This window comes from Amphibalanus amphitrite, unplaced genomic scaffold, assembly GCF_019059575.1.
Source record: "Amphibalanus amphitrite isolate SeventyFive unplaced genomic scaffold, NRLGWU_Aamphi_draft 001096F_arrow, whole genome shotgun sequence".
Classification (NCBI taxonomy): Eukaryota; Metazoa; Arthropoda; class Thecostraca; order Balanomorpha; family Balanidae; genus Amphibalanus; species Amphibalanus amphitrite.
In genome coordinates, this window is record NW_024882590.1 from 28,067 (window position 1) to 55,360 (window position 27,294).

General features: G+C 49.2%; 1 protein-coding gene and 1 long non-coding RNA gene across 2 annotated transcripts in view; one reads left to right on the top strand and one right to left on the bottom strand.

Moving 5' to 3' along the window:
- The first annotated feature begins 640 nt into the window (after nt 1-640).
- LOC122370084 lies at nt 641-3,428 on the top strand. Its single transcript, XR_006254511.1, has 2 exons — nt 641-1,171; nt 2,988-3,428. It is a non-coding gene; the product is annotated as an uncharacterized LOC122370084 (long non-coding RNA).
- A 529-nt stretch (nt 3,429-3,957) lies between these two features.
- Nucleotides 3,958-27,294, bottom strand: part of LOC122370085 (uridine-cytidine kinase 2-B-like) — a 118,105-nt gene continuing 94,768 nt past the window's right edge. Inside the window, exons 4-6 of the mRNA XM_043345347.1 lie at nt 19,949-20,108; nt 4,672-4,743; nt 3,958-3,962 (exon numbers count right to left, since the gene is read on the bottom strand). Of these exons, the coding sequence (XP_043201282.1) occupies nt 3,958-3,962; nt 4,672-4,743; nt 19,949-20,108 (237 nt within the window). The remainder of the gene's footprint in view (nt 3,963-4,671; nt 4,744-19,948; nt 20,109-27,294) is intronic.

Below are 27,294 nucleotides of genomic sequence, written 5' to 3' on the forward strand. Positions count from 1 at the left end.
TAAATTTTACGCCCGGGGTCCTAGTGGGGCGCTATCATACAAAGTCAAGTAGTTGGGTACCTTCATTTGAATGTTGATCGAGGGCTGCATCTCCCGGATAAATGTAGCTTCTGTGACCTTCAGTTTTCTTTTCTGTGGACATCGTGCCAATATCGTTGTATTTTCTACCATCATTTGCCGGGTTAGGTCTTCTTTGTGGGTAAGTCTGTGATGTTTCTCAGGCGCGCCTTCTGTCAGATGATAGGAGATTCTCCGTGACAGTGTCGTCGTTGTGAAACCAACGTAGTGTGCATCTGATCGGTGCGCACAGTCACCAGAAGTACATTTGTATTTGTACACAACGTTGGTGGCTTTCAACAGGGATGAATCTTCTGATAGGTTATTCTTCATAATCAGGCTAGAAGTTTTCGGGCTCTGGTAGAAGATGACCATTTTAAAGTACATTACAGAAAAAGTACATTTTTGTAGACTCGCAAACTATGGAGCAGCAACAAGACCTGAGGAGTCTCAGCTCAAGTTTACCTTTGAACAGAGCGAGAACAATAAGATCCCCTTCTTAGATGTGCTGGTAGATGGGTCTCGAGAGACGCTTCAGACAGAGGTATACCCAGGGGGGTTCATTCCCGTGTTAAAGGGGATATTCAAAAGTGGCAATAGGCCAACTGGCTCGCTGATTGGCTGTCAGCCTTGCCACGTCATACTATCCCCTGCTGCACATACCACTATAGAAGCCCGTGGTTACTTTTTGACCTCGTTTAAAAAATATCCTTGAGTTTGATGCAAACTTGAGGCTTTTTATGAAAGTTAGTTTTCGTTTTAAGTGACACATGTGCACGAAACTAAATATTTCACTCTAAGTTTTACAAATTTTGGGATGAACGATAACCGTACCCCTGGTGACGTCATTTGTCGTTTTCCTGATTTACACAGAAGACAGTCCCCCTAGAAAAGGCCTGAATGGCGCATGATACAACGTCGGCGCAAACTTGTTTAGCTTTTGTTGCGGGTTGTATGTTGTATTACCCACCGTGATATTGTGAAAATATATGAAGTTATTACGAAGTTCTTTTGAAAATTTACTAGGCTTCTGTGGCAGGCATCGTCAAATTGATCATCACCATAATATTGACATGTAAATGTCCTGCCATACCTTTCAATTTGGGCAAAACAGGTGAGTATCAGTACACCTACATTTGTTATGTTTATATCTTCAGAAAAATTCCATCCATATCAATCTGTACTGCGGTGTCTATTAGAAAGGGTGTTTATTTTGTTATATTCTCAAAGAAAATGTGCTTGCTGGTTATTCTGGATGGGTGTTCAAGACTAGATATAAAACTATTCTGATTCGGAGTTCACATAAGCATTTGTCAGCTAACTGTTTGTTCTTTTTTAATGAATATGTCAACAAAACAAATATAACTCATGCCAGTCCATTTAAATAGTTGGCTGGATAATTTTATACTTTCTTTGATGCTATAAAAACAAAGATACTGATGCTTTCCGAGCATCAGCTTGGTGTGCTAAGCGACTTCTCCGCAGCCCTGGTTCCTGAGCCTGTCCTGGACTCCATGCATGAGTGCTTGTTGTAGTACAAAAATGAAATTGTTAATAACTTTGTTGCCTATGCTTTATAAGTTACCATACTGAAAAGTGAAAATAGTAATGCTACCTTGCATAAGGATCAGTGAACTTTCTTTGCACCAATTTACACTGCACATGTTTGCTCATAACTGGCTCATTTTTAATTGAAATCCATAGGAAGCTTGAACAGTGAAAAAAAAATACAAAATCTTAACAAAATCTTTGGTAAATTGAGTACGCAGCATGCACCATATCTATTTTACTCTGGTTTTGTCTTTCTTAGCCATGCAACAATGATTTAAACCTGAAAGTCTTGAAACATAAAAATGTCACTGTCAGTGCGGAGACCTGATTCTTCTCCTGCTTCTTTTGTTATAGATTTGAGTCACAGCTTACGTTTATTCTGCATTTGGAACTGTCGCCGCACTTTGTGTAGGCATTATTTCAACCTTTCACTCACATATTGCCCCATCCACTAAACAAGCCATCGTATTCCCTCCAGGGGCGGATCCAGAAAAACTCCAGGGGGGGGGGGTCATGAATCGAAGTGGGGCCCCTACCTATACCCAAAATTAAAACTTAACGGATTTCGGCCACTTAATTTTGTGGGCCTATTTTTGTGGTGGGCCCTATTTTTAGTTTTTTTTTCCTGTTTTATTATTTTTCCCCTGCCCCCTGGGCCCTGACAGAACTGTGGTGCCCCTGAAAGGCCTGAAGTGTCCCTAACAGGCACGTGGTGCCCCTGACGGGCCCAAGATGCCCCTGCGAGGCCGGTGGTGCCCCTGGCTGGCCTGTGGTGCCCCTGACAGACCTCTGGTGTCCCTGACAGGCCTGTGGTGCCCCTGAAAGGACTGTGGTGACCCTGGGCCCTGACAAGCCTGAGGTGCCCCTGACAGACTTATGGTGCCCCTGACAGCCCCGTGGTGCCCTTGCTAGGCCTGTGGTGCCCCTGCTAGGCCGCTGGTGCCCCTAGGCCCTGGCAGGACTGTGGTGCCCCTGACAAACCTGAAGTGCCTCTGATAAGCCCAAGGTGCCCCTGGGCCCTGCGAAGCCGGTGGTGCCCCTGTGAGGCCGGGGGTGCCCCTGGCCCCTGCGAGGCCGTTGGGTGCCCCTGGAGGGCCTGTGGTGCCCCCGTCAGGCCTGTGGTGCCCCTAGGAATTGATAGGCCGGTGGTGGCCCTGGCAGGCCTGTGGTGCCCCCGTGGGGCACCGCAAGGGCCCCAAGGGGGGGGGGGCATGACCCATATGACCCCCTTGGATCCGCCACTGATTCCTTCTGCCTTGTTTGTGATATATGTGCTCGTGTCCCTTTCAGATCCTGCATTTCCTACATATCCAAAAGAACCAGTACCCAGTCCGCGCAGCGTAGAAGACCTGACAGATACCGGTGTCCCGTTCGCGCAGCGCAGCGCAGAAGAACCGGCAGACGCCGATGTCCGGCCCGCGCTTCAAGAACTGACAGACGGCAGATGCTGATGTCACGATGTGCCAACGGGGCAGCGCAGTAAACCCGACGGACGCCGACGTCCAGTCCGCGCAGTGTAACGCATAAGAACTGACAGACGTCGGTGTCCCGTCCGCTCAGAGCAGTGCAGAGGACCCGACAGTCGCCAGTGTCCCACTCCCGTCCACGCATTGTAGCACAAAAGAGCGGCAAGGTGGCATGACAACAACCAGTCACCGCGTCTAAATCAAGCTTGGCATGAAAAGCGCATTTACGACTGCGTCTCGCCAGATATCCTTCTGCAATCCGGCGCCAGTCCGGACAGATGAGTAGTGCGTACATCATTGTCATCGTTCGATTACTGCGTTTTTACATAATAAATTATTTTTTCCGTCACGCTCGACCTTGTCTTAATGTTTTCAGTTCAATTTGTTGTATATGTTTCTTGTTACGTGTTGGGTGGCCTATTGGGTCTTGTGAAGAAACCGAGAAGTTCCTTTGGGCTATTGAAGTGATCTTCTTTTGGTCTTTGTATTAGACGTCTAGCTCAGTTGGCCGGCTAGTTATTGTTCTTCAGTGAAGAGCTTCGAGCTTATGGACACGGCGCTGAATTTTCAATAAGCGCGAGCTGAAGCGAATCGATATAGATTAATGACAGGATTGACTGCAGCTGGTGTTGGCAGCCGCAGCCAACTGTCATTAGGCAAGGTTCAGCCAGTTGTCAAGCCTCGTCTGAATGTGTGGGCATTTTGGCTTTCAAAGCTCTCAGGAGTCCGGATTTCTTTTCAAATGGGAAGTGCCCTCTCGACAAGCTACCCATGACATGTCAATTATCAACCCTTCACCCGTCCATTCAAAACATTTGAAAAAATCCTAATAAAAGCGTCATCAAGGAAAAAGAACCACCACAAGGGGCAAAGAGCACTGCAGCTAAACTACAGACGCACCGCACATCGCTAGTAGTGCGACGGCGAGTCCATTTACCGAAAGTATCATAATGTCCGCCTGATTGTCCCAAATCCAAATGCATCATCGAAAAGACGAGACATTTTTCTTCGAAATATCTAAGAACCATTTTTCACTAAACCTATTACTTTTTCCAAAAATACGTTAAAAAGCCTGCCGCCCGCCCGGCGTAATGTATTTACGGCGGGCGCAAGGGGGCCGCTAGGGTCTTTGTGACGTCACAGTAGTTCCGCGCTCCGGCCGGTAGGTGGCGGGCCGATCGGGCCTATTGCCAGTTATGGAAACCGGAGTAGCCTACCTGAGGGCTGTTCACGGGCCCTGTGTGCGGTCGGACCGCACACAGCCTCCAAGCTCCGCCCACTGCGTCCCTACGTCAGCCTTCCGTCACCGCACACAGCGACCGCTGTGGCCGGTCGGGACCGGCCACAGCGGACCGTCCACCGCGCGCAGCCGTGACGTCAGAGCCGCCTACCCATTCCCTACCCCCACGCCTGCTGGACGCACCGCACACACCGCACGCAGCAGTGTGCGGTGCCCGTGAACACCCCTCTGGTTATATAGCCTTGGGTATACCGCAAGAAGACCGATACCGGCCTTTGTCTGAATGGGAGAAGTGAATGCCCCAATAAATATAAGGACAGCGTGATTCGTGCATACGTTCACCGCGCTCTGACTCACTGTTCGACGTGGGAACTTCTTCATCAGGAACTCGAGCGCGTGAAAAGTATCCTCTCCGACAACTCATATGACCTGTCAGACATTAACAAGGTTATTCGACAACAGCTCGACCGGTTTTTTTAAAAGAAAGAAAATGAAAAGGGCGACATGATCACATTGTATTACCAAAACTCGATGTCAAGATCTTACATCAAAGAAGAGAAGATTTTGAAGGACATAGTCATTAAGAACTGTTCAGTGCGAAAGCCGGAGGACAAGCTACAGCTGGTCATCTTCTACCAGAGCCCGAAAACTTCTAGCCTGATTATGAAGAATAACCACTGGCGGATCCAGGGGGGGGCCACCGGGGCCATGGCCCCCCCCAAAAGCCTGAAAGGGGGGGCCAACATATCTTTTGGCCCCCCCCAAAACGCTTGAAGAAAAATTAATGTGAGATGGTTGCGTAGTAGATACCTACTAGAATCAGCAGCGTGATTCAATAGCGTAGAGAAAGTCAGGGATGCGGGAACTACTTTCAGACTGGGGGGGGGGCACACCATAATAGAGATCAACCTAGGGTCCCCCCAAATCTAGTTTCTCACCGGTTTTAGGCCACTTATTTTTCATCTCTTGGCTTTTTCAACAAAAAAAAGAAAACATTTGCAAAAAGGGCGGTATTCCGTCTGAAAGTTGTGGTGGCACCGCCCCCCACTGGTGGATTCAGGGAGGGGGCCACCGGGGCCATGGCCCCCCAAAAGCCTGAAAGGGGGGCCAACATATCTTTTGGCCCCCCTCCCAAAACGCTTGAAGAAAAATTAATGTGAGAAGGTTGCGTAGTAGATACCTAAAAGTTAGAATCACCGGCGTGATTCAATAGCGTAGAGAAACACAGGGGTGCGGGAACTACTTTCAGACTGGGGGGGGGGGGGGCACACCATAATAGAGATCAACCTAGGGTCTCCCCAAATATAGTTTTCTCACCGGTGGTTTTAGGCCACTTATTTTTCATCCCTTGGCTTTTTTCAACAAAAAAAGAAAACATTTGCAAAAAATGGGGCATTCCGTCTGAAAGTTGTGGGGGCACCGCCCCCACGGCCCCATAGTTGGGGGGCATGGGCAAGCTGTCCCTACTGCCCCGGTTCCCGTGCCTATGGAGAAACCACCGGGTTTACTAGCTTCCTTCATAAAGTGTCGTCATGTCTTGTCGTCACCCGAGAAGGTCTTATTGCATACATATATCGATTGAACTGTCAAGTTAACAAACTTGCTCTGGCAGCCTGACCTGACATGACCCGGCAATTTTTCATTCACGGAATATGCGCAATAATTTTTTTTAGGAACACTCACTGAGTTGGCGTTGAAAAGCTTGTTTTGTTTGGTAATTGTACAAGAAGCATATCAGGGACCTTTTTGTCCCTTCCCGTGAAACGGTAAAAGACTTATTTCGGTCAGAGCTCTCAGCTCAGGCCAATCTCTAAGGGGTCAGTCGGGTCACTTATTTCTTAAAAGGGTCCTTACGGCATCCAAGGACCAATTCCGGCTTTTGAGTGCACCACATCAGCATTTGATGCTGCGACAGATGGTGAAATATGAATATATGTTACAGGCCGTATGAAAATTGTCCGTTTGCAAACGGCCTGGCCCAGTCAGGGCATATGAAACAGCCTGAAAACACCGGCCGTTTGCAAACCATGACCTGAAATATCAGACCGTTTGAAAACGGCCTAGTTAGTTTCGGCCTAGCGGATCCAGGGGGGCCACGGGGTAATGCTCCCAAGCCTGAAAGGGGGCAACATGTATTTTGGCCCCCCAAAACACTTAAGAAATATGAATGTGAGAAAGTAGCGTAGTAGGTAGAAACTACCGTATCATTAAAAATATGTGAGCTTGAGTGTTGGTCTCGTCTTCACCCAAGAAGTTCTTATTGCATACTTTACCTCTCGATCGACGCGTGAAGTTATCGTGTAAGTTATCATGAATCCGATCGCGACGAAACTTTAGCACCCTCATGTTGACAAAGTCTGAAAATTTCATGACCCTGACCCAAGTGACCTTTGACCTGTGGCCTATTTCTCGAGATATGTTTGGTCATGTTTGAGGCCATGTTTGGCCGGAATCGCGATTCCGCGTATGTCGGCTCACATTATCCGCTCGTTTACAGTCTTTTCGTGGTTTAAAACGCTCAAACATGTGAAATGATGCTGGTCCCAACCATTGTGGTAGGTGTCAATGTCACCTTAGGGTCAAGTCAGGTCATTGACCTTTGATGACCTCGGTGCACTTTTCCGAGTTTAACATGTTTCTAGGATAGTTTCGTTTAGCTGATTTTGAATTTAGCATTTAGCAACCATTTGAACATTTACGAAGTAGTTTTGATGCCTTCGTATCATGTTACGTAGCTGCCAGTGGTAGTCGGACACCTGCTACACGGACGCCCATAAGTACTGGTTGACCTGGTTGACCTGACCTGGCCTGCCCCGACATGGCCTAAAGGCATGAAGACATCATCTATGATCCAAACTAACATGAAATTCGTGATCAGCACAAAAAAAAATCTATTACAGCCTTACTTTAGGAGGTTCTGACAGGCCCTGATTTTCCCGTCTTTTGGGTCTGTGACCTGACCTGGGCGGTGTTTCACGGCACGCTGCCAGCGCTGTTGGCACTTTTGGTTTCCATGGAGACATCAACTAGCCTATACCTACAACACTACCGAAGGTTGACCTTAGCTCGCGGAATGCGCTGGCAGCGGCTGGCAGCGCGACCGTGAAACACCGCCCTGGAAGGTCAACCAATGACCAAGGACCTTAAAATCGGGTATCATCGGCTTCCTCTCGTCACTGACAGGCAACACACTCGTTTTTTCCGCGAGCTCTAGCTTGATCAGGGGCCAAACGGCAGAGAGGTTCAACCGACACCTCCCAGCCCGCGAAGGCTGCGCCAAGCACCGACCCGGAGCGGTGGTCGACAAAAGCAATTTGAAGTGTTTTCAAAGTAATATTAAGGCACGGGTTGAGTGGGCTACCATTTCTCTCTCTATTTTTTTTTTTTTAGTTTAAAAAAAATTATCGTTTCAGGGCTGTGACGAAAAATAAGTGGCCTAAATCCGATGAGAAAACAGGATTTGGGGGTACCCTAGGTTTGGCTCCTTGCACGAGTTGGCCCCCCCCAAAACGCAAGTCTGGATCCGCCAGTGAGAATAACCTATCAGAAGATTCATCCCTGTTGAAAGCCACCAACGTTGTGTACAAATACAAATGTACTTCTGGTGACTGTGCGCACCGATCAGATGCACACTACGTTGGTTTCACAACGACGACACTGTCACGGAGAATCTCCTATCATCTGACAGAAGGCGCGCCCGAGAAACATCACAGACTTACCCACAAAGAAGACCTAACCCGGCAAAAGATGGTAGAAAATACAACGATATTGGCACGATGTCCACAGAAAAGAAAACTGAAGGTCACAGAAGCTACATTTATCCGGGAGATGCAGCCCTCGATCAACATTCAAATGAAGGTACCCAACCAGTGGCGCAGCCAGGATTTGGTTTCGGGGGGGGGGGGGCGGGTCATCGCCTCCAAAGCGGGCCCCCTAGTGTGCGGGCCCCCACCCATTTTTCAGAATTTTTCCATATTTCATACGCATTCTGCTGAGCGGGCCCCCTTTACCTACACGATAACCCTAAGCGAGTTTGAATCGGAAAATTTTGATAGAGCAATAGCTCGGTAATCACCCGACCGGTGTTCAATTTCTACGCGAATTGACCATGACAGAAATGTTACCATGAGGTACGAATTCGTATCTTTCGAGGCCGAAATGTGCCCCTTCCGCAATATGCATAGCATATACGCTAACAGAGCTGTTGCCTGCTTCTATCGGACAATATTTAAGTAGTCCCATGTGCCTGTCCTAACTCCTAAGTCATCTATTGGCTGCTGTAGTAGATTGTATCGACAGAAATATGTTACTACCAGTAAAACGCCTTTTGGGCGAAGAACGAGCGAGCGAGATAGTGAGCCCTGCACGTGCGGAAGGGCGAGAGGGTACTTCCAACAGGCTTGTGCATTTGCAAAGCACCCTTCTAACCGGTCGCTAGCGGTGCGCCAAATTTGAACGCGATCGGCCCAGCCGTTCCTGAGATCAGGAAGCGGCATTCTGCACGTGCGCACGTGCGAACGGGGTCCAAACTGACTTTTGCACGGCACCCTACTAACCGGTCCCCAACCGTGTACCAAATTTGAGCGCAATCGGCCCAGCCGTTCTCGAGATCTGGAAGCACCCCGCTGCACGTGCGCACGTGCAGTAGCACCCTAACCGCAACACATGGGATCGCATTGCCTGTTGGGTGCCTACCTGTATGCCAAGTTTCAGCGAAATCGCCCCAGTAATTACCGAGTTATTGAAATGGGAACAAATTTGGCACCTCTTGTTTTTGTATTTTGCACGTGCAGTGGGGGTCACTCACATAGATCAACAGTACCCGACCTTTGGTAGAAGGGATGCAGCTACCCTACAAAAATTACAGCGAAACAATCGCCCAAGCGGCCCAGTTCTCCCGGGGCCCCGGACCCATCCACGGGAAGCCCGGGCCCTATCTACAAAGGGGGGCCCGGCCCCGTTCTCCCAGGGGCCCGGGCCAGTTCTCCCGGGGGCCCGGGCCCGTTCTCCCGGGGGCCGGGGCCCCATCCAACCGGGGATCCGGGCCCCGTCCACCCGGGGCCCGGGGTCCGTTCTCCAGGGGCCCGGACCCATCCACGGAGCCCGGGCCCCATCCACCCAGGGGGTCCGGGCCCGTTCTCCCAGGGTCCCGAGCCAGTTCTCCCGGGGGCCCGGGCCCCATCCAACGGGGGGGTCCGGGCCTCGTCCATCCGGGGCCCGTTCTCCCGGGGTTCCGGACCCATACACGGGGGGCCCGGGCCCCATCCACACAGGGGCCCGGGCCCGTTCTCCCAGGGGCCCGGGCCAGTTCTCCCGGGGGCCCGGGCCCGTTCTCCGGGAGGCCCGGGCCCGTTCTCCCGGGGGCCGGGGCCCCATCCAAGCGGGGTCCGGGCCCCGTCCACCCGGGGCCCGGGGCCCGTTCGCCCGGGGCCCGGGGCCCGTTCGCCCGGGGGCCCGGACCCATCCACGGGGGCCCGGGCCCCATCCACCCAGGGGGTCCGGGCCCGTTCTCCCAGGGGCCCGAGCCAGTTCTCCCGGGGGCCCGGGCGCCATCCAACCGGGAGTCCGGACCCCGTCCACCCGAGGCCCGGGGCCCGTTCTCCCGGGGGCCCGGGCCAGTTTTCTCGTCCGGTTAGATTAGGACCTCTCTCCTCCCTCCCTCCCTCTCTCTCTCTCTCTCTCTCTCTCTCTCTCTCTCTCTCTCTCTCTCTCTCTCTCTCTCTCTCTCTCTCTCTCTCTCTCTCTCTCTCTCTCTCGAGCGGGCCCCTGACAGAAATTTCGGGGGGGGGGGGTCAGCTGACCCTCTGACCCCCCCTGGCTGCGCCACTGTACCCAACTACTTGACTTTGTATGAGAGCGCCCCACTAGGACCCCGGGCATGAAATTTACGTTCGGACGTCGTATCAAGGGGTTGAAGCCCCCATGTAATTATGATCGTTGTTGCAGATTATCTAACATGTTTGGCTCTCATCAGTCATCATATTGGGTCACCAAAATGCATAGATAGACGTATCTTCGGATAGCAGGTGCTGGAATGTATATAGCATGTTATTGGTGCGCAGTGTACTTGCTTGTGTACATCGATTGAATTGTATTCATATCGAGACGAGCCGTCACCTTATAGATATAGAGACATTTTGTAGCATTGTTTTGTACATTTAAACATGATATGTCAAATGAATCATGCCTGAGGATGGTGCCAGGAGCACTGAAACGTTGCAAAATGAATCATTTGGCAATTTACTACATGAGTTTGATCACAGGAATCGGAAACTGGTAAGGAAACTAGAAAGTCTTTCAAAGAAGTCTATTCTTACTAAGTGTGCCGTCGACTTAAACGAATCGTGCATATATATATATATATATATATATATATATATATATATATATATATATATATATATATATATATATTTGCATATTTCGGAAGCAGGTTTTCTTTTATGCATACATCGTTGAACACGACAGCATTCCTTGTGTTGTTGAGCTTCTTGGACTCATTTTCAAAGCGTCGTACTATACTTTTCTGCTCAGACGTTAAAGTAAATAGAAGTTGACCGAAGGAAGCAATGATTGTTAAAGTAAGAGCTGCAGCTAGGTATAAATGTTTTCCCATGTAGTTAAAATGAAACTTCTTTGTTGAATAATAGTCTATTTAAAGTAAAGCTTTCGATCAACGTTGATCATCATCAGTACAAAATTATAAACGATAGATGCCGCGCATGAATTGTCACAGTTATATACAAAATTACAAATCACATCATTATGTTTTTAACTCGGCACCACGTTTCTGCAAAAGAAGTTTCGCATTTCGGCCTGAGGCGAACTAGATGAACGAAGATGAACAATAAAGCACATCATACTCGTATGTACACACAGTAAACCTATGTGTTAGTCATTTGTCTGTCAAAGAGAGGGATGTTCGTCAGGGTCTTTGTATGTGTGTTGATGATCGGGGATGTGTCTCGAATGATAATGGTCTCTGTGATGGCTAGTCGTCGTCTGTCGTTTTGTCGTGCCAGTATGGTGGTGTTTGCTGTCAGTAGGTCTCTGGTAAGTCGAATCCCGTGGTGCTCTGAAAGATGTGTTTTAGGTCCTCCGTCTTGTAAGTGCATTGTCAGTCGGCGGCTGAGTGATGTGGTCGTGTGTCCAACGTAGTATACGTTACGGGTTGCGCAGTCCCCGGTAGAACACTGAAAACGATATACTACGTTGGTCTGTTGTAGAGTTGTGGTTTGTTCCATGTTGTTCCGCATGATGAGTGTGCAACCTACGTGATCTTGGATAAAGAAGACTACCTCAGCAAGATTGACGACGTTCTCTCCGACAACTCGAAGTTCAAGCCAATCAGACGAAACCCAACCGAAGCATTGAAATCGAAACTGAACCGGCTCATCGACGCAGCAAACGCAAAAGTAGATGATGTTCATTTCAGTAAGATCATTGGTGAGTACCGACCGGGCTACCTATATGGAAATGTCAAAACGCACAAAGAGGGAAAACCAATCCGGCCTATCATATCCCAGATTCCATCACCGACTTACCAACTGGCTAAGAGGCTAAACGCACTGATTTCGCCATACATCCCGACTGATCACACGGTTCGCTCTACTGAAGACTTCGTGGACATTCTTCGAGCCAACAAGCCCAACGGTATACTAGCATCACTTGACGTCACCAGCCTGTTTACCAACGTACCAGTCAAAAGAACTATCGCAATCATACTTGATTATGTGTACAACAGCAGTATCGCGGCACCCAAGTTACCTAGAAACATACTAGAGTCCCTTTTGCGCGCGTGCACTCTCGAGGTCCCCTTTAGATGTCCCTCTGGCAAAATGTACCACCAGGTCGATGGCGTAGCCATGGGTTCACCGCTCGGTGTCCTATTTGCCAACGCATTTATGTGCCACATCGAAAGTAAGGTCCTGAACGAATGTGAACCGAAGCCCTTTATCTACCGCCGGTACGTCGATGATATTTTTGTAGACGTGCGCAGTGCAGATGATCTGGAAATGTTGAGAGGCATGCTCCAAACTGAGTCAGGTCTTGCCTTCACTACTGAGCTCAACGTAAACAAGAAATTACCCTTCCTTGACCTTATGATTCATGCTAACGACAACGGCTTTGATACAGATGTCTATGTGAAACCGACAAACATGGGACGATGTATGAATGCGAATGGTGACTGTACTGATACGTATAGACGCGGTGTGATTCGGTCGTACGTCAGGAGAGCCCTAAAAGTTTGTTCGACGTGGGAAGTGGCTCATCGTGAATTGAAGCGAGTGAGGCAGATGCTTGTCAACAATGGCTATAGTAACCGTGACTTCGACGACATTTCACGTGACATGATTGACAAGTACATGACAGCATGCAACACCGACTCAAACACAGGACACAACCCCTGTAGCAACATCGACATATACTACAGAAACACCCTCACACCATCCTGGAAAAAAGACGAAAAGGCCATGCGAGACATCATTTCGAAGAACGTGACACCGGCCCAACCTGACCATCGCTTACGCTTCAAAATATACTATAAGTCTCCTCGCACCTCTTCACTCATCATGCGGAACAACATGGAACAAACCACAACTCTACAACAGACCAACGTAGTATATCGTTTTCAGTGTTCTACCGGGGACTGCGCAACCCGTAACGTATACTACGTTGGACACACGACCACATCACTCAGCCGCCGACTGACAATGCACTTACAAGACGGAGGACCTAAAACACATCTTTCAGAGCACCACGGGATTCGACTTACCAGAGACCTACTGACAGCAAACACCACCATACTGGCACGACAAAACGACAGACGACGACTAGCCATCACAGAGACCATTATCATTCGAGACACATCCCCGATCATCAACACACATACAAAGACCCTGACGAACATCCCTCTCTTTGACAGACAAATGACTAACACATAGGTTTACTGTGTGTACATACGAGTATGATGTGCTTTATTGTTCATCTTCGTTCATCTAGTTCGCCTCAGGCCGAAATGCGAAACTTCTTTTGCAGAAACGTGGTGCCGAGTTAAAAACATAATGATGTGATTTGTAATTTTGTATATAACTGTGACAATTCATGCGCGGCATCTATCGTTTATAATTTTGTACTGATGATGATCAACGTTGATCGAAAGCTTTACTTTAAATAGACTATTATTCAACAAAGAAGTTTCATTTTAACTACATGGGAAAACATTTATACCTAGCTGCAGCTCTTACTTTAACAATCATTGCTTCCTTCGGTCAACTTCTATTTACTTTAACGTCTGAGCAGAAAAGTATAGTACGACGCTTTGAAAATGAGTCCAAGAAGCTCAACAACACAAGGAATGCTGTCGTGTTCAACGATGTATGCATAAAAGAAAACCTGCTTCCGAAATATGCAAATGTAAATATCCACGACCGAGCAGTGCAGCATGAGGATTTTGTGACCGATTTTCGAAGACGTTTGACAACTGAACAACTGTCACGCAAGAAGGAGCTACTGACAAAACAGATTGAAAACGTGGCCAAATATAAGGCAGATTATGATTCCTTAGAGGTTAACCAAGAACTGAAAGAAAGGCTAGATGAATCACTTTTCGCAATCCTACACGACCATGACGAATTAGCTAGAAGTCGTGTTCTGAAGAAGCTGTCACATCTCTACAAGGGAGATGTAGTTGTCCCCGAAAAAGGTCAGTGGTTTGTGAACCTTTCTTCACACACACTGACACCCGACCAAGAAGAATTCCTTAATTTGGGAATAAACTGCCATCACTTTCCCAAGTATGACGCAGTCAAAAAGAAAACCGAGATTGCAATACTTTTTGAGGACTTATGCAAGCTCAAAGATGAAGGAAAGGTTCACCTGAATTCTGACCTTCAGAGTGACCTCCAAGCGGAATCAACGAAACAAAGACACCGATCTAGCCGAGGTGTTCTCACACCTGCCCTCCGGAATGCAGCACGCGAACTCCGTAGCAACGACTCTATTGTCATCAGAAGAGCCGACAAGAGTGCAACCTACGTGATCTTGGATAAAGAAGACTACCTCAGCAAGATTGACGACGTTCTCTCCGACAACTCGAAGTTCAAGCCAATCAGACGAAACCCAACCGAAGCATTGAAATCGAAACTGAACCGGCTCATCGACGCAGCAAACGCAAAAGTAGATGATGTTCATTTCAGTAAGATCATTGGTGAGTACCGACCGGGCTACCTATATGGAAATGTCAAAACGCACAAAGAGGGAAAACCAATCCGGCCTATCATATCCCAGATTCCATCACCGACTTACCAACTGGCTAAGAGGCTAAACGCACTGATTTCGCCATACATCCCGACTGATCACACGGTTCGCTCTACTGAAGACTTCGTGGACATTCTTCGAGCCAACAAGCCCAACGGTATACTAGCATCACTTGACGTCACCAGCCTGTTTACCAACGTACCAGTCAAAAGAACTATCGCAATCATACTTGATTATGTGTACAACAGCAGTATCGCGGCACCCAAGTTACCTAGAAACATACTAGAGTCCCTTTTGCGCGCGTGCACTCTCGAGGTCCCCTTTAGATGTCCCTCTGGCAAAATGTACCACCAGGTCGATGGCGTAGCCATGGGTTCACCGCTCGGTGTCCTATTTGCCAACGCATTTATGTGCCACATCGAAAGTAAGGTCCTGAACGAATGTGAACCGAAGCCCTTTATCTACCGCCGGTACGTCGATGATATTTTTGTAGACGTGCGCAGTGCAGATGATCTGGAAATGTTGAGAGGCATGCTCCAAACTGAGTCAGGTCTTGCCTTCACTACTGAGCTCAACGTAAACAAGAAATTACCCTTCCTTGACCTTATGATTCATGCTAACGACAACGGCTTTGATACAGATGTCTATGTGAAACCGACAAACATGGGACGATGTATGAATGCGAATGGTGACTGTACTGATACGTATAGACGCGGTGTGATTCGGTCGTACGTCAGGAGAGCCCTAAAAGTTTGTTCGACGTGGGAAGTGGCTCATCGTGAATTGAAGCGAGTGAGGCAGATGCTTGTCAACAATGGCTATAGTAACCGTGACTTCGACGACATTTCACGTGACATGATTGACAAGTACATGACAGCATGCAACACCGACTCAAACACAGGACACAACCCCTGTAGCAACATCGACATATACTACAGAAACACCCTCACACCATCCTGGAAAAAAGACGAAAAGGCCATGCGAGACATCATTTCGAAGAACGTGACACCGGCCCAACCTGACCATCGCTTACGCTTCAAAATATACTATAAGTCTCCTCGCACCTCTTCACTCATCATGCGGAACAACATGGAACAAACCACAACTCTACAACAGACCAACGTAGTATATCGTTTTCAGTGTTCTACCGGGGACTGCGCAACCCGTAACGTATACTACGTTGGACACACGACCACATCACTCAGCCGCCGACTGACAATGCACTTACAAGACGGAGGACCTAAAACACATCTTTCAGAGCACCACGGGATTCGACTTACCAGAGACCTACTGACAGCAAACACCACCATACTGGCACGACAAAACGACAGACGACGACTAGCCATCACAGAGACCATTATCATTCGAGACACATCCCCGATCATCAACACACATACAAAGACCCTGACGAACATCCCTCTCTTTGACAGACAAATGACTAACACATAGGTTTACTGTGTGTACATACGAGTATGATGTGCTTTATTGTTCATCTTCGTTCATCTAGTTCGCCTCAGGCCGAAATGCGAAACTTCTTTTGCAGAAACGTGGTGCCGAGTTAAAAACATAATGATGTGATTTGTAATTTTGTATATAACTGTGACAATTCATGCGCGGCATCTATCGTTTATAATTTTGTACTGATGATGATCAACGTTGATCGAAAGCTTTACTTTAAATAGACTATTATTCAACAAAGAAGTTTCATTTTAACTACATGGGAAAACATTTATACCTAGCTGCAGCTCTTACTTTAACAATCATTGCTTCCTTCGGTCAACTTCTATTTACTTTAACGTCTGAGCAGAAAAGTATAGTACGACGCTTTGAAAATGAGTCCAAGAAGCTCAACAACACAAGGAATGCTGTCGTGTTCAACGATGTATGCATATATATATATATATATATATATATATATATATATATATATATATATATATATATATATATATATATATATATATATATATACATATATATATATATATATATATATATATATATATATATATATATATATATATATATATATATATATATATATATATATATATATATATATATATATATATACATATATTTCCATATATATGGACTTGTGAGTTAGATATTATTATCCCAGAGAATAATCCGAAAAGTAGCTATGTTAGAGTGAGTTTGCGAAATCTGTGGATCCGCGGATTTCCTAGGGTATCCGCGAAGTCCCTAGTGGCTCCGCGGATGAACATCATGTCTAGTATATTCGCGGATAAACGGGCGGGGATCCGCGGATGAACAAGACTCTTCAGGATAACCGCGAACTCCCTGAAGAGTTGACGAGATCCGCGAACCACCCGGGGAATCCGCGGAGTAACGATTCATTCTAGTGAGTTTGCGAAGTTCCTATGCGTTTCGTGCAGCTACCTAGACTAGAATGCATTGGGTAGATCATCTGCGACTTAACCCGCGCCCCGTTGGGGTCTGCCGGAGCAACGCGCCCTGTTGTGGGGGGGGGGGGGGCATTTTGGCCCCCTCCCCCTAAGATCTCGAGAACCACGCAACATAGCAACAAGCCGCAAACAGTGTTGGGTAGCCACGGCGGAGAACTACCTTGTGACCCAATTTCATTGACCTAGGTCAAAGCGAGTGAGGTCAGGTCAAATGTCGAATTTTCACCGTTTACAGGCATTTCAAGAAATGTGTTGTAAAATCGATTAAAATGCATGTCATTGAAAATCATCGATGGGAATTGTTCGTTAAATACATATTTTGCTAGTTGAGGTCACTGATGCCAGGTCAGGTCACTGAGGGTCAGAATATGAAAATATCATATGATGCATGTTTTATGGTCCATTTTACATGACAAATGCGATTATGTGGGTCAGGCAGCCTTTGGGGCCAGTTAAGGTTATGTTCTGGTGAAGTTCAGGTCAAGGTCAGGTCAAATTAGGTCAAATTTAAGCTGATTTTTTTAAATGGTAATCGATTCGATGTAGCTCGTCACGGGGAGCCTAATGGTGGTCTTTGTTTTGCGCTACGTGGTCTAGAATTGCTAAAAATTGGGTTAAAAAAATTGACGTCATCAATTTTGAACAGTTTTTTCGCATAGCTTGGCCAAAAAAGGAGATATCGATCTAAAATTTGGTATGGAGATAGAAGAGCGCACGGACTATCATACATATTCCGTTTTTTCGTAAAATTTTGGAATAATTTTGCGTTTTTCTAAAAAAGACTAAGTTTTTTGGGGGGGGGGGTTAAAATCCCACAATTTTAAAAATCTGAGATAACAGTTTTTTAGCGCCGTTTTATTTCTACACAACCACATAAAGAACTTTGAAATTGCTTGGTAACCGTAGCTTTTGTGATGGTTTCAAGATTTCATGTTTTTTGGTCATTTTTGCTCGAACATGACCTCAGTTTGACCTCAATAACTCCTGACCTAAGGTGACGTAAGACTTGAAATTTTGTGTGAAGATGTCAAATTGATGCCCGGGAAGGAACTAAAAATTTGGCATTCAGGATAAACCATAGGGGGGTGGCAAATTGCCTCCCCCAACGGGGCGAGGGCTAACCCTCGCCCGTATTATTGTTTTCTCGGACGCTACCGTGTGCGGGAGGAGGGGTCCGCGGGGGAGGGTTCCGTTGGAACCCTTGTTGTGCGGCCCCTGATCGAGCTAAACCTTTCGCGGAAAAAAATAGCTTGCTTTCCGTGGTTACATAGAAGAAGCCAATAATACCCAAACCATACGGCCCCAGGCCAATTGGTATTTGGTTGACATTCCAGGTCGATTCCAAATAGCATAGGGGACATCCTGTCTTTTTAATCGCCTTTGAGACGCAACAGCCAACAACCTCAATTAATGCCAATGCGTGATTAAGTTTTCATTAGTTTGTTTGCAAGTACGCAATGGCTTCAGCCAATTACGGTCAACTTGGGTCAAATAACTATATTCAAAGGCGGGTTGATATGTACGTGTTGGGTTCTTGTATCGAAGTTCAGCATTGCCATTGCCCCTCCAGTCCAAATGTTCCCCAGAATAGATACTGTGGCGCCGGGCTGGAGCGTCTGATAGGCGCGGTGCTGACCGGTCGAGTCAGGTCGGCTGTGGTAAAAGGGCAAGTTGGGGGGGGGGCAACTGCCCCACCAACTGTACGGGAAGCTTCGTCCCTGGAGAAGAGTGAGCATTACTGTTATGCATACATACTTGCATACAATCACATGATCGCTCAGATGCGCGGTAGCCTTTCCAGCTTTCCATTAATGGTTGGGAGAAATGTAAGCAGACTGGTCGCAGAAGTTCAACCACGCCAAAAATGGCTTACCGTCCATTATTTAATTGCATATTAATATTTGCGAGCGACGTCTAAGCGAGATGAAAGAATAATTCACGAACTCACTAGAATGAATCGGTACCTACTCGGTGAATTCCAACAGCAACTGGGAAAACACCAATACGGGTGAGGGTTAAGTCGCAGACGATCTATCCAATATGCCTTGCATTCTTGTCATAAGATAGCTGCACGAAACGCATAGGAACTTCGCAAACTCACTAGAATGAATCGTTACTCCGCGGATTCCCCGGGTGGTTCGCGGATCTCGTCAACTCTTCAGGGAGTTCGCGGTTATCCTGAAGAGTCTTGTTCATCCGCGGATCCCCGCCCGTTTATCCGCGAATATACTAGACTTGATGTTCATCCGCGGAGCCACTAGGGACTCCGTGGATTCCCTAGGGACTCCGCGGATCCACCGATTTCGCAAACTCACTCTAACAGCTATACATAGCTAATTTCCTGGGAAAAAATGACTTTAAAACAACATATATCATCCCTTTCATGTGAAAAGCGGGCACGAAACACGAAAAAGTACCGATATCGCACTAATTTTTGCTCCGATCCCATTGTGGCATGATATAAGATTTCTGTGACTTGTGATGACCTCACCCTGACTTGAAAATCAAAGTACAAGTTTGGTACCCTTAGGGTATCTAAAGCATCTGGTCACGAGTGTGTAAACCGAAAATGAGCCTGATCTGACTTGTAAGACCCAAAATGTGAACAAGCCAATTATCGATAATGTTTACTTTGACCTGACCTGTGACGTCATCGGTGACGTCAAGGTCAATGAAATTAGGTTTCGCTCAACATGTTTTTCCGGGGCTATCAGACGCCGTTTGAATTTTGACGATCGGCCCAGTAGTTTCGGAGTTAGGAGGGGGGCTATGAAGCCCCCCCCCGCCAGTAGGGCGCGTTATACGCTGACCCTAGTGCAGTGGGGCGCGGTTTAAATCAAAACATATAGTTATCGCGAAAACCTGTAATCTATCAACCCCTTTAAAATATGTCTATCCATCTGATCTGGCCGGTTCCATCCGGCCTCCGGTGCAGTGGCGCTCACCGGGATGGTCGAAGTTGATCTGTCCGCGCCGGGCCAGCTCCGACTGGTGCGAGCTCAGGTTGCGGTAGAAGCTGTCCTGGCTGATGCAGACCACCCGGCGGTGCTCCTGCTCGATCGCCTCCTGGCCCAGCCTCTCCATGATGCGTTTACACACCGTCGACTGCAACAGGGAGCGCATGTTGCACAGGTCGGTCCGTGTGGCGGTCTGCGCCAGCCGACCGCGGCTAGGTGGCCAATGAGTGCGGCGTGCGCCCAGGTCATTCAGGGGAAATGCTGAGTTCAGACACCTGACCGCACGGATAGCACACCAGTCGCCAGACGGAGCAACTGTTACATGAAAAATGTCACGCTGGTCAGTGGTCATATCTTAACCCGCGCCGGGCCGGTGCTCTGAGATTTCGCGAAGGGCCGGGGGGGTGTCTGAACACCCCCCCCCCCCCCGCCCCCTTCTAACTCGGCTCCTGGGCCACGTAGCGACACGCGGTAAGCGGCAATCGAAAGAACGTCCAAAATAAGGACGAAAACACTTCAGTCATTTTTTGGGTCAGGTCAAAGGTCAGGTCACCAGAGGTTACCAAAGGTAAAATGTTGACTATTTCAACATTTTGGAAACTGCCAACGGCTATCTCGGGAACCGATAGAGCTACAGCGCCGCGGAAAAGCGCATTCGATAGCCCTTTTCCGGCGCCGGCCCGCCCCTTTCACTGCGCGCCCCTGGCGTAAGGTTAACTGGGACGCTGTGTGTCTGGATTTTCTGCGAGCGGATTGGAGTGCTGTGTACGGCTCAGTCTCGGTGGACGACAAAGTGAGTGCCTTTTTGAGCGTTTGGTGGAGCGTGTTTGATGTACACTGCCCCCCGAAAACTGTCACTCCTCGCCGCCCGCGCTGTCCCTGGTTAGAGGACTGCCCCGAGCTGCAGCAGCTGATACACGAGCGAGACTCGGCTTACCGCGCGTGGCGCCGCTCCCGGACTGATGCGGACAGGGACGAATATCGGCGGTTGCGTAACGGTGTTAAAAGGCGACTGATCCTGTGTAAGCGCGAATTTTTATCAGTTAACTTGCTTTCCGATCGTCGTTCTTTTTGGCGCAATGTTAAGGACTTCGCCCTCCGTCCTGGCCGAGGGGGAGGGAGTGCTGGTGGTGGCATGCCGCCGGGCCGAGAGGACGCATTCAACACCCATTTCGCGGCTGTCAGGTCGCGGATCGCCGCCGAGCTGGCCGCCGGAGACCCCTCCCCTCTCTCACCGAGACCGCCGTGTGTCACCGCCGCGGGTCTGCGCCTAAAGCCTGCCACGCTCCCGGAATTGTCGCTGGCGCTGCGCCGCCTGTCGTCATCTCGAGCAGTCGGGCATGACGATGTGCCGCTGCATGCCATACGATCATCTTTTGCTGTCATCGGTCCCCACGTACTGCATATTGTAAATTCATCCATCGTTTCTTCTACCTTTCCCGACACTTGGAAGCTCGCAACAGTTGTGCCTCTGCACAAGTCCGGCGCTAATGACGAACCGAACAATTTTAGACCGATCTCTATTTTACCTGTTTTATCAAAACTGTGTGAGAAAATTGTTTGTACACAACTGTCTGTTTATCTCGCTCACGCTCACATCTTAACTCACTCACAATATGCATACAGAACCGGACATTCTACGGAGGACGCTCTGATCGACGCTGTCGAGTGGATGACGCGGCGTGTCGACGATGGCGACGTTGTTGCCGTCACGTCGATTGATCTGAGCCGGGCATTTGACAGCGTTGATCATGGCGTCCTCCTAACCAAGCTTTGCTGGTACGGAATAGATCCCGCTTGGTTCCGGAGCTACCTGTCAGGTCGGCGGCAGGTGGTAAGAGGTGGTTCCCTCTCCTTGCCACTTTCCCACGGAGTTCCCCAGGGTTCCCTAGTCGGCCCCCTCCTCTTCAGCATCTTCACAAATGACCTTCCATCCTACCTTCCTCACGGACGTCTAGTGTCCTATGCCGACGACACCCAGCTGCTAGACTCCGCTCATCCTAACAATCTGTCCGTCCTTAAAGCCCGACAGGAGGACGCCCTCCTAGCTGTCCTTTCCTACTTCACATACAATTCCTTGAAAATGAACCCATCCAAGACCACCCTGCTCCTTGTCGGCACATCCCAGAACCTTAAGAAAACCTGCTCCTTCCATCTTAACTTGCCAAACCATGTACTAACACCCTCGCCTTCTGTGAAGATGCTGGGTGTAACCCTAGATCCTACTCTTTCCTGGGAAAAGCACAACATCTCCAATGTTGTCAAAAAGTGCAATTCCATCCTTTTGTGTCTGTATAAAATTCGCCATCACCTCAACCCCGAAGCCCTCAAACTCCTTATCCAGTGTCATGTCTTTCCACACATCCTATACTGCCTCTCACTCTGGGGCGGGGCTGCTGCGTGCCACCTTCATCGTGTGCAGAAGGTGGTCAATTTCGGGGCGCGGTTGTGTCGGGGGTGCGCAAGTATGACCGTGTCTCGCCGGCTCTGGCTTCGCTGGGCTGGTGCGGCGTCCACGAACTGGTGGCGCGCCGTGACAGCGTCGGCGTCTACAGGGCGTTGAGAGACCCGCGCCCCCCCGCCGCAGTCCGCTCTCTGTTCACCTCACGTGCTGCCGTCTCTAGGCGCACTACCCGGTCGACGGAGGCGGGCGCTCTTGAGCTGCCCGCCTTTCGCTTGTCATCGTCACGCCGGGTTTTCTAGTACCGGGCAGCCTCGTCCTGGAACCGCCTGTCGCCGGCCGTCACTGGCTCTGGGACCCGCGCCGAATTTCTGCGTCGGCTTTAGCTGCATTGTGTGACGATGGTCGGCAACTGTACATATACTGTATTTTAAGTGATTTTTATTTCATGATGTGCTCCTGTTTTACCCTTGTGCCCTTATGTATTCTGACTCGGACCAAACAGTAAGCCAGCACTTGGAACTGTCCGTAAATACATTGAACTTGAACTTGAACTTGAACTTTTACAGACCTTTCTGTGTAATGCTCTCAGATTTGACCTAAGGTCAACGGTTTAGCCTCCAGAGGGCAAAAACTCAAAAAATAGCCGTTTTTACGAAAATGGTCATTTCACGATGGAACCGTGCAAATTATATTAGCGGGAGGTTGCGCCCTAGTCACCTCCCACCTCCGCCAGCGCCAGGTCGTGCCTCAACACGGAACAGGCCGTGCCACCTAGGTGCGCCGGGGAGAACTACAGGTCGCATAGTGCCACCAGATGTCGCGCACACACGACAGGCGCAGATATATAGATTTTAGATCGTGGGTGATATATTGTAACAGCGTTGATTTCTACCATGCATGTATTTTAGCAACTCACAGCGTGGGCGCAGGCACTGGAACCACAACGGCTACCACAACTGCACGTAAGTATGTCCGACATACGACTTATGTTTGGACTCGAGGCAACGCAGCCCAAGCGGCCTTTTCCGTTAGGACGCCGAGCGACGGAGTGCGCGCAGCAATTTTTTTTTTTTTTGTTTACCGGTTGAAACCCGCGGAGAGTAGAGTGATAGCTTTAGCGGCGGCTACCGCCACCATGGGTCGACCAAGAAGGAACACCGGTGAGTTACCAGCTATCCGGCCTGTTAGTTACGCGCGGGCCCTTCGCACGAGGCAATCATGGCGCGCCCCTCTAACCGGCGGTCTAATTTTCGTCAGCCAATTAGTCTGCCAAGTTGCTTGAATACTGGCAGTTGGCACTTTTGTTCTGTTACTACCCTTCGCCCCATACTAATGTGGCCGCCCGTCTCAGATACTCAGTTGGCCCTCCGGGCGGTCACATACACCAGCCTGTAGCTTGGCCCTGAACTATGCCCTGCCCACTGGCATGTCATGCCATGCCAGCGCCACCTTCACAATCTTGCTCGGTTACATGCACCAGTGTCATAGGTTCGCACTAAACAATGCCCTAACCGCACACTGGCACGCCATCCCGAGGGCATGCCCGACAAAGCCGGCCATACCCAGGGGTGGAGATTTGCCTAAATCCCAGGGGGTGCTTTTCTGTTGATACTTTGGTTAACAAGCTGCTATGTTGGTTTTGCATTGTTTGTGGGGGTGCTTTGCGATATGAGGGGGTGCTCGTGCACCCTCAAACCCCCTTTTCTCCACCCATGGCCATGCCTGACTGGCCTGCCTATTTACCTGGGCTGTCATGCTACGTCACCACTAGATCATCAATGCAGCATAGCAGCCGGCTTTCGTGCTTCCACAGAGTGGCCCAATGCCAGCAGTGACCTGACACCCAGTCGGCCCGCTGCAGACCGGTGCAAGACGACACCCCGGATCAACGGCCGTCCGACCGCCGGCCACAGGCCCGTCGCGGCCTTGAGCTGACGCCACGCCGGATGAGTCACCCGGCCGCCCCCCGGTGCGGAGGACGGTCAAGTTTGTCCGCTGGCCTGCCCCAGCTTACAACTCACTGTCAACTACCATGTCATTACGTCGCTACTAATGACATGTCTGCTGGCCTGCCCCAGCATACCACTCACTGTCACCTACCATGTCATTACGTCGCTACTAATGACACGTCCGCTGGCTTGCCCCAGCATACCACTCACTGTCACCTACCATGTCATTACGTCGCTACTAATGACACGTCCGCTGGCTTGCCCCAGCATACCACTCACTGTCACCTACCATGTCACTATGTCCCTACCATGACATGTCAGCTGGCCCCTGCCCCCAGCACATAACTCAATGTCAACTACCATGTCATTACGTCGCTACTAATGACATGTTCGCTGGCTTGCCCAGCATACAACTCACTGTCAACTACCACGCCATTACGTGGCTGGCAATGGCATGTCCGTTGGCTTGCCCCAGCTTACAACTCACTGTCAACTACCATGTCATTACGTCGCTACTAATGACATGTCCCCGCTGGCCCTGTCCCAGCAGCTCCTTCTTGAGCACTGACCAGCGGCATGACGTTTAATTTCTGAGGACACCAGTACTTCTCATGCAGTGGCAGTGTTTACGTTTCCCTACCTCAGGTTGGATGCAGGTCAGCTTGTATGGTCGCGTGGGGGTGCATATTCTGCATTCACGAACCACAAACCCCCAGGTCATGTCCGAGCTTTCCCCCATCTTACTGAGTTGTTATACTTCTTCTCAACAAGTTGAGGGTCAGGACCGTTGCCGAAGGCGACTATAAGCCTCAGATCGCTGAGTTCCGCTCAATATACTACATATGTACACTGGCTAAGCTTCGTCATAGCACCCTGTCACCACTGCCAGCCAGCTTACCATCACCGTTACTATTCACCTCTAGTTTATCTCACTCTAAAGTTTTATTATACTATTATCTATACTACTACTACTACCACTATCTACCCCCAACAGTCGCCCCTCCACCTCAATCGGGATATCCCGTCACGCCGCTGCTGACAACCACAATCTCGTCCGTCGCACGGACTACCCCACCCGCCATAGGTATATCCCGTCACGCCGCTGCTGACAACCACAATCTCGTCCGTCGCACGGACTACCCCACCCGCCATAGGTATATCCCGTCACGCCGCTGCTGACAACCACTATCTCGTCCGTCGCACGGACTACCCCGTCTGTCTTATACGCCGTCATCCGCTGCTGACGATACAGCTCTCTCGTCCGTCGCACGGACCGCCTCGTCTGTCATACATGCTGTGACGCCGCTGCTCACATCCACCTATCTCGCTGTTGCACCGACTGCCACGTCGGTCACATATACTGTCACACCGCTGTGACTACCCCGCCCATCACACGGACTGTTCGTCTGTCTATTACACCGTTACGCACCCGGCTGTCAATATGTCATGCCGCCGCCTACCCGCGTTGCCTGTCACACACCATGTCACGCCGCCGCCGACGTACCAAACCGTCACGCCCGCCCTGCTCGCCACCACCGCTGTCATGGCGCCGCCGACAGCCCACCGTCACACCAGACGCTGCTCGCCTGTTTGTCATGTGCCGCCCACCACCTGGTCACCCAGCCGGCTGCCGCGTTATATAGGTATTTCTAAGCCGGGCCGTCACCCGCCACCGCCTGAGGCTACCCGGCGTCCCAGGGAGTGCCGTTTTTTTTTGCGTCGCGGCGAGACTGCCAGTATTTTCAACAGTGCCCATACCACCAGGGGTGCGGAGCCGGAGCCGGAGCCGCCGGAGCCGTCAAAAAAGGGGGCGACTCCGGCTCCTGTTTGAAGAAGAAAACAATTATTGACCTAGTTCGGTTTGACGGTACAAGACAGTAAAACATGTGGTATTCAAAATGGCCTTGTTATGCACATACAGAAGCAAAGTGCACCAATCGAATCGCCTTTTTTCTTCCACCCGTATTTAATTAATCGCATAGGATATGTACTGACTACTGAGTAGGAGCCGGAGCCGCGGAGCCGGAGCCACCGGAGCCGGACCATTTTACTCGAAGCCGGAGCTGGAGCCGGAGCCGCCATGACATTTCACCCGGAGCCGGAGCCGGAGCCGGAGCCGATTTTTTTTCTCCGGAGCCGGAGCCGGAGCCGGAGCCGTCTGAAATTTTCACGGCTCCGCATCCCTGTGAATTGCGGGTTTTGCGTAATATCGTTCTGGAAAAAGGATATTACGCTTTTGTGATGTTTTTATATTAAATTTTAGTTAACATAAGAGTTATATAAACTTTTGTAAATAACTAATATAAAAGTTATATCACTTATAACTTCTTTCCCTAAAACGATATTACGCAAAACACGCAAACCCGCAAAAAAAACGCACGCAGAAAACGCATAGTGTACCCAGGCCTTTACATAAATTGAGACGTCATGCTAATCTTAACCCAAGAGCCGCTGGGGGGGGGCATAAAGTTGCCCCCCCTTTACGTTTTGTGAAATATCTCCGAAACCTGATGAGCTACGAACGTGAAACTTGGCATAGCTTCAAATGAATACCTAGGCAATGTTTGAGGAAAGTTTGGTGGTTGTAGCACCTAAGATGACGTCACAGTGACGTCATAAATTTTTGTCCTTTTCCGATATGGACCGTTTCTGATGACGCTGAGCATGAAACTCGACTGTAAATGAACTAGACAGCACCTGCTGTCATCCTTAAACATCTTACTACACTTCCATCTAGTTTCTGACCAATAATCGGCCCTTTATATTCGGTCCCATATATCTGATGTATCGTGAGGAATATGAGAGTCGCAAATCTATAATTTCACTTATGACGTCACTGTGACGTCATTTCAAATGGGATCGACACCAAATTTGGACACAACCTCGGCTAGGTATTCAGGAAGATGTGTGCAAAGTTTCGCTACTCTATCTCTTCGCGTTGCGACGATATCGTCGCAGAAGTAAAGGGGGGGCAACTTTAT